The 7,543-nt window shown below is 45.1% G+C and overlaps 1 protein-coding gene across 3 annotated transcripts; it reads left to right on the top strand.

Annotated features, from left to right (window-relative positions):
- The first annotated feature begins 366 nt into the window (after positions 1-366).
- Positions 367-3,291, top strand: DYNLL1 (dynein light chain LC8-type 1). Of its 3 annotated transcripts, none has more exons than XM_068238690.1 (3): positions 367-473; positions 807-944; positions 2,951-3,291. In XM_068238690.1, exons 2-3 carry the CDS (start codon positions 813-815, stop codon positions 3,086-3,088), a joined length of 270 nt encoding a protein of 89 aa, XP_068094791.1. In that variant the 5' UTR covers positions 367-473; positions 807-812; the 3' UTR covers positions 3,089-3,291. The 3 variants fall into 3 exon arrangements, with proteins under 3 accessions (XP_068094791.1, XP_068094792.1, XP_068094790.1); XM_068238691.1 differs by lacking the exon at positions 367-473 and adding an exon at positions 526-544; XM_068238689.1 differs by lacking the exon at positions 367-473 and adding an exon at positions 596-713.
- The last annotated feature ends 4,252 nt before the right edge of the window (positions 3,292-7,543 follow it).

Genomic DNA, 7,543 nt, shown 5'->3' with positions numbered 1-7,543 from the left:
GGAAGGAAGGGGATAGGATGACACAGGTTGAAGTGTTTGTGGCACCAAGCAGGCCAGAAAAGACTCTAGATAAATGTGCCTCTAAATGAGCCATTTCAGTTGTAACAAAATTGCCTATGCGCCATTGTTAGCATTTAACAGAGCAGCCCGGCAACACCTGGGCCTCACCACACCCTCCCCGGGAGATGCTCCGTTCCCAAGGACACGCCGCCTGGGGTATAACACTGCCAGTCGCAGAACTTGTTTCTATGGAGACAGACGCCTAAATCGTAGTGCAGCCTGGGTTGAAACAAATTGCTGAAGAAAGAGCCAGGAGATGCCGTATAGGCCGGCCAATGGTAGAACGTGTGGGTGAGCTTTCAGCCAATCAGATGCAGCGTGGGAAAGCGCGTTGATAAGTAATCGAGCCGCTGCAAGGCGCCAGCAGCACTGTGTGAGAGCTCGCGGCAACTACACCGAACACAGAGAACACTGTAAGTAGACTGAGCAGAGCTGTGCCTGGCAGGGCATTGTATGGCACGCGGAGTCACCCGCCACTGGCGAGGTAACCGTAAAGTGCGGTGCCTTGCTCTACAGCTTCATACGTGTGCTTGAGAACGAGAATGTGGGGTGGTGGGCGTGTGTCGTTCCGTATGGAAATGTTTATTTTAGAGCTGTATTTGGAGGGAATGAAACTGTTGCGTGGAATGCTATTTAGAGTGAATACTATGAAGGTCAGTGTATTGTGCATGGATATTTATGAGAATGGGCATGACTTAACTTTAGCCTTACCACATGGTCAGAGTGTAATGACTTTCTCTGTAAAGGCCACAATGAGCGAGAGGAAAGCTGTCATCAAAAATGCAGACATGTCTGAGGAGATGCAGCAGGATGCTGTGGAGTGTGCTACACAAGCCCTGGAGAAATACAACATTGAGAAGGACATAGCTGCTCACATCAAGAAGGTAAACTCCCTGACTTCCGACTCTAACCTCATCCTTTACCACTTACATACCTCATCTCTGCCCACATACCTCATCTCTGGCCAAAGGCCCACTGACAAAAACCAAATAACTGAAGATCTGGGAGTCACTTTTTTTCCTCTCTGTAGATCACATTTCCCTTGTAATAATCTGCCCCCACAATTGTCCCTAGATGGGTAACTGAATCCTTTTCAGATACTGTCTTGTAGCTATTAGGCAGTGTGTGTATTCTGGCAAATGCTGGGCTGGTGCATGGTCTCCTACAATTTACTATTCCAAGGGCTTTTTGTCCTGGGAATTTGCTGCATTCTGTTTAATATGGAAGTTTTTCTGATTATAAAGACTTAGGCCTTGTTCACATCATTTAGCGCAGATGGTTGTACGATCGGAACGCAACATGTCCGATTGCACGCCATCTGTGCTACTATGCGCTGCAGATTCCATTCATTACAATTAATGGGATCTGTGCTGCGATTCACAAAAATGCTGCGCAGTGCATATGATGGGAACGGTAGAAGGGCTGTCTATGCCCTTCTATGTTCTTATACGTGCTGCCAAAATGTGCACGGCAGCGCGTATAGTCTGAACGAGCCCTAAACCATTGCTTTCCTTTTCATTCAACAAACAAACCCTGAAGTAGATAAAATAAAGGTACTTGATCCAGAGGCTTTCCATGTCCTCCTGGAGACTTCTGCCCAGGACCCTCTTTAAGATCGTGACCCTGCTCCCTGTTGTACACAAGTGTCGCTATACTGTGCCTGTACAAGTATGGCTGTGCATTCGCAATAGCTCCTGTATGAACCGCTTTACTTGTGCAGGTGCAGTATGGCTGCGCTCATTCATAGCGAGGAATGAGAACATATTAGCGCTGTTGCAACGGTGGAGTCCAGCAGGATGTGGAAAGCCTCTGGAGAGTCTCATCTTGTTTTTTTTTTTTGGGGGGGGGGGGGGGGGTTAATTTAACTTCACCTTGGGTTCACTTATAATGCAAGGCAAGTTATTCTGCGGGGAATGCATAGGTGATTGCTTAGGTGATTGAAATATACGCCCTGTTTTGGTGGTTACCTGGTTGGGCGTAATTTGCGATCACCACCGGAGCGCGCATTTGCAGTTTTTGTCATTCCCATCACAGCTCACTTGCTCTGCCCATCTCTGATGGCAGAGCCCTGTGAGGCGGTCAGGAGCTGATTTCATTGGCTACTGGCCGTGTCTATCAATGTAAGCAACTCCCATAGGCTTACATTGATAGACATAGTCAGGAGCCAATGAAAGCGGCTCCTGACCAGCTCACATGACTGCCGTCATAGAGTGGCTGTCCTGAGAATTGCGGCGCGTATATGCGGCAAGAAAATGTTTTGCAAATGGTGGCGGCCCTTTTCGCACCTTAGCATGTTTGCATATGAGAAGACTCACATTTATCCCTCTGTGGCATGTGCATTCAGTAACCACTAATTTGAACAAGAGTGGTCTGAATGATCGACATAGGTTTCTGTTTTGGTGTATCTTCCTGATGGGTTGCTAAGGAGCAAAAACACACCATAGCAACCATGGATATGTTCCATTGTAGGAACAGCTGTTGGATTTTACTTTTACAGTAGCCATATGAGTAGATGGATATTTTGCTGCCGTGTTGCACACAAGAGTTTAGTCGTGTTGCTTATGGCACAGTGCATTCTAATACTGTGTACTAAATTGTTTTTTTCATTGGCCTAAATTTCTCAATGAATTACTGGATTCAGGAATGAAAGGTGGAAATTACCAACTGAAGTATGACCATGCTTTCAACTAGTTTGTGGAAAAAGTGTGGTAAAGTGATAAGAATGCCATAAGATCTCCGTAAAAATTATCTTAGCCTTATCACCACCATGTTAACGCACTATTTTACTGACTTTACTTGCACTCAAACATTGTTAAAATAAAAGTACCTTGTTCAATTTTCTGCATGTCCTATTGCATGTTTTGACTGGTGGTGTTCTCTTTTTTTCTAGGAGTTTGACAAGAAATACAATCCTACATGGCACTGCATTGTGGGCAGAAACTTCGGTAGTTATGTCACACACGAGACAAAGCATTTCATATATTTTTACCTGGGCCAAGTCGCAATTCTGCTGTTCAAATCTGGTTGATCACTGAAATAAAGTGGGACTATGGAAACGTTTGTAAAGTTGTGATTGAAGGGAAAGCTCCTTTCACAATAACCTGTTACTTTTGTTACTGGGATTTAATGTTTAATTTGTGCCGTCTCTACCGGTTTAAAAAAAAATCCTAAGGAAAAAAATATTTATTTTCTATGGTTTTCTAAACGTTATTAAATGTTTCTTTTTACAAACTTTGTCTTTACCTCTTGTTCTACACCTGTTTTTTTCCGCTAAAATTTAACCTGTCAGAATAAATGCAGTGGCTATCGGCCTAATGGGTACATGGCACTCAGGATGGCAGATGCCTTATGTTCTAGGCAATCTGTCATGCTAACTGACTGCCGGATGGAGGGTGCCAGCTTCTAGCTCCTAGCTGACTGCTTCCAAGGCATTCTCCTCTGCCAGGGATGTTTTTAACAGGTACATTGCTGTTCTCCAGCTATGTGCCTCTTCATGCAATGTGGAATTATTAGCACTATTAGTTATCTTATAAATGTTAGAGCATTTCAGCTAAGTGACAGACTGGTTATTGCATGATGAGATCCCTTATCGATACAGGCTCACAATTGTATATGATTAGTTTAGCATGGTCCTTCTCTGCCTTCTTGGTGACTAAGAGATAAGCGATGAGATGCTAATAATTCAAAGTTTATGTACATTTTATACTGCTTGGAAACTGGCCGAATGCGGCACTAGTTGTTGCATTTTATTGGTCTGTTCCCAAGCAGAATAAAGGTTGCTTGCTTCACAACTTATTACATTCTTTCCCCGAATATAAAACACCGTCTTATTCTTTTTGGAGAGAAAATTTTAGTGCTAGGGCTTACTCTCGGGGGTGGGAGGGGCTAGACGCTGTGTATGGGGAGGCTCTTACTGTACCTCCCTTGTGGCTTCGTCCCCCTCCGTTCCTAGTAATTCCTCCGGTGGCGGCATTGTAATTAATCTGTGAGGGCGCCCTTTGACCCTCACGCAGTACGCTAGGTCGGGCTCTGCGCTGGCACTCTCTCTACCCTGTCGTCATGTGCGTCCGACTGATGCGCCCCAGGCGCACATTGAATCAAGGTGCGCCTGGAGCGCATCAGCCGGGCGCACATGACAGGGTAGAGAGTGCCAGTGCAGAGCCTGACCTAGCGTACTGCGTGAGGGTCAAAGGGCGCCCTCACAGATTAATTACAATGCCGCCACCGGAGGAATTACTAGGAACGGAGGGGGACGCAGCCACAAGGGAGGTGCAGTAAGGGACCACACACCTCCCCATACACAAAGCGTCCCCCCAGCAAGGTCTTAATTTCGGAGTAGGGCTTATATTTCAAGCACGCTTGAAAAATAAGGTAGGCCTTACTTTCGGGGTAGGTCTAACTTTAGGGCAAACACGGTAGCACGTCTGACATCCGTACTAATGGCTTTTATGTGGCAGGTTGATTTGATACTCAATTGATGATGATTCTAGCTCATTTGCAGTTGTCATGCACATTGTATGTAGCCTAATACCAAACCAATCAAATTCACCTCTTGCTGAAACTGGCCCATTTTGCTAGCTGCATACAATTTTTGCATGAAAGCTGGGGCTTCTTCCATAACCCGTTAGGTCCTTTGGTGTCCTCTGGGTCCACTTCGTGGTCCCACTGGTGGCTCAGTTAGCCCGGTTAAGTTGTCCGCATGCATGGCCTGTCCACGTACTTATCACCGTAAGCCTTCTGTGCATGCATGGTTCTCTAAAGACAGAACCACACGGAAGGTTTATGGCAATGGGTGTGTAATCAAGCTGGGTGCATGGACGAGCTGTGCATGCAAAGTTGTGCACGACTTCGGTCAAAGTTGCCAGGCTGACGGAGCCAACAGCGGGACCTTGCGGACTATGGGTGGCTGGAGAACACACCAGGTAAAGGCAAATTATCACTTTTAAACCCTGATCAGGTTCCCCATTTTTTTTTTTTTTTTTTTTTTTATTGGCCTAAAATGTGCATCAATTTGAAATGATTTGGAACTCATTGACCATCCTTTGATCCAGGGCTGTGGAGTTGGTACAAAAATCTGACTTTGGCTCCTCAGGTTAGGATTCCTCCAACTACTCCAATTTGTATATTTCAATCTTGTTTGAAAGTATGTAACATGAAATGCATCTCTTAACTGCCAACGCTTAGGAATGTTAAAATACAACTGAAGTGAGGTATATGGAGGTAAACAATACCAGTTACCTGGCTAGCCAGCTGATCTTCTGCCTCTAATACTTTTAGTCAGAGTAAAGGTCCGTACACACGCCGGACTTTAGGCAACGACGGGTCCGTCGTTGCCTCCCGCTGGGTGGGCGTGCCAGCGACAGTCCGGCGTGTGTACGCTCTGTCGTCAGACTGATACGGCTGTTTCTGAGCGATCCGCCCGGCGGATCGCTCAGAAACAGCCGTATCAGTCTGACGACAGAGCGTACACACGCCGGACTGTCGCTGGCACGCCCACCCAGCGGGAGGCAACGACGGACTCGTCGCCTAAAGTCCGGCGTGTGTATGCTGCTTATAACTAGTCTTTGGTAAGAGTACTTGTAGAAGACTGGAACAAAGAACATCAGGCCCTAGGCAATGTGACTGTGGGTACAGGTAAGAGTGATGTGCAGGTACTCTGCAATAGAGGAAGTGTTGCTTTGGGGAGAAGGTGAAGTCTGCTAGCATCAGTATTTTGTCAACAACCCTATACAATACAGATGTTGTAGCTTAGCGTTCAGTACTTCATCTCTTGTAGCACTTGGCTTTGAATACTAGCCAGGACACAATCAGCATGGATACACTTCAGAGACAAAAACAAAAGACCGAGAGCCCAAATGGTGTGGTATTTCCAGATAATTAAGACACAATTAATCAAGGGAGTACCAATAACTTGTGCAATTTTTTGACCAAATATTGTGGTTTCTATTGGTTTTTGGTCTGTTGAAAGGGTGGTGAGCACGTCTCCCCCCAAGTTTTTAAATCTAGCATTGCTTTTACTCTTTTTGGCGCCTCTGGTCCTTCTCCTAATCACAATCAGCATGGAGTTTGATTGCATGGCTTTATTACCTTTTCTTTAACCTTCCTGTTGGCATTCCCAACCCAAGCTCTGGGTAAAAACAAAACCTAAAGTAGTATCGGTGAACCTGGGTTGCGATGAATGCCAGGCTGGATCAGTGTTGCCAACTCATCCCTTTAATTACTGACATCTAAGTTATACAGGTTTTGGGGCTATTTGAACATAATCAGTGCCTTAACTGCATCTACCTAGCCACAAAACCTGTATAATTCATAGGTGTCAGTAATTAAAGGGATGAGTTGGCAACACTGGGCTGGATATGCAGAGTACAATGTGGTATTCAGAGCTCACTTCCCCTAAATCTGGACAATCGCAGCCAGCCTGCTTTGGGAACTGCGAGGCTCCCCATTTGTTGGGCAAGATCGCCATCTGTCACAAACCTTTTATAAATGAGATTTAGGTGCACATCTTACAGTTCAGCTGGAAATGGTTGCATAAGTTTTGTCAGCTCCTCTCCTAAATATACTTTTGTAAAGGTGCGTACACACATGCGACTATAGTCGTTTGATACGATCATTCCCCGATCATTTCAAACGACGATCGTTTTTAACAAAAAAAAAACAGCCAACGACCATTAAGCCTAACGACGGACGAGCTAGATCGTTGTCATGTGTGTACGTTGCTGAAGAATAGGGTCATGGTTAGTGGAAAATGCATGCGATTGTGCTATGGGAAAAGCATGCAATTCTGCAAAGTGTGACCCTGGCCTAAGGGATAGCTGATTTACCGGGTACCTCTGCAATGTTCTGCAGAAAGAAGCTTAGCTTGATCAATGAATGAAAGGGAGGTATTGGAGTGCCGCCGGGCATGTTAAAAGGCATTGCTGCTTGTATTTAAAGTCTATTGCATTAGCAATGTCTAAAGCACCATCTACACAATACGATTCTTTGTGCGGTTTGAGTATGATTCTATTTACGATCCGATTAAATCCTACATGTCCGGGATTAGATTCAGTTCGATTTGCCATGCTTTAGCAATGACAAATCTAATTGAATTGAATCCCAATCAGACATGTCGGATTTAATCAGATCGTAAATAAAATTACACAAAGAATTGTATAATGTAGATTGGGCTTAATGGAACTGCTCACAAAGCACCAGCGTGAAAATGGCCTTCAACTAACATATACATTTGCTTGTCTGATAGCACAACCGCCTCTGAAGGGAGCCTGTACTGGAGAGAAAATTAAATGCTTACCTCAGTAGAAGGCAATCTCTGGATAAGCCAGACTTCCCTTATTATTCTGGTGCTAACCGGTTTAACGCAGAGTAACTTAGAACATGTCCATATAGAACTTGTCACATATGATCTCATGGCCATGAATCCCATCCATGTGGTAGTGCCACTGAACCGTCCCTCACACCACATAGAAGTGGTAAAATTGAG

This window comes from Hyperolius riggenbachi, chromosome 1 (genome assembly GCF_040937935.1).
Source record: "Hyperolius riggenbachi isolate aHypRig1 chromosome 1, aHypRig1.pri, whole genome shotgun sequence".
NCBI classification, from domain to species: domain Eukaryota; kingdom Metazoa; phylum Chordata; class Amphibia; order Anura; family Hyperoliidae; genus Hyperolius; species Hyperolius riggenbachi.
This window is presented reverse-complemented; position numbering and strand designations above follow the sequence as displayed.

Coding starts and splice junctions, on each gene's coding strand:
- DYNLL1 (XM_068238689.1), top strand. CDS start 603: ATGTGGGGTGGTGGGCGTGTGTCGTTCCGTATGGAAATGTTTATTTTA. Junction 714..806: donor TTAGAGTGAATACTATGAAG/GTCAGTGTATTG, acceptor TTCTCTGTAAAG/GCCACAATGAGCGAGAGGAA. Junction 945..2,950: donor TAGCTGCTCACATCAAGAAG/GTAAACTCCCTG, acceptor CTTTTTTTCTAG/GAGTTTGACAAGAAATACAA.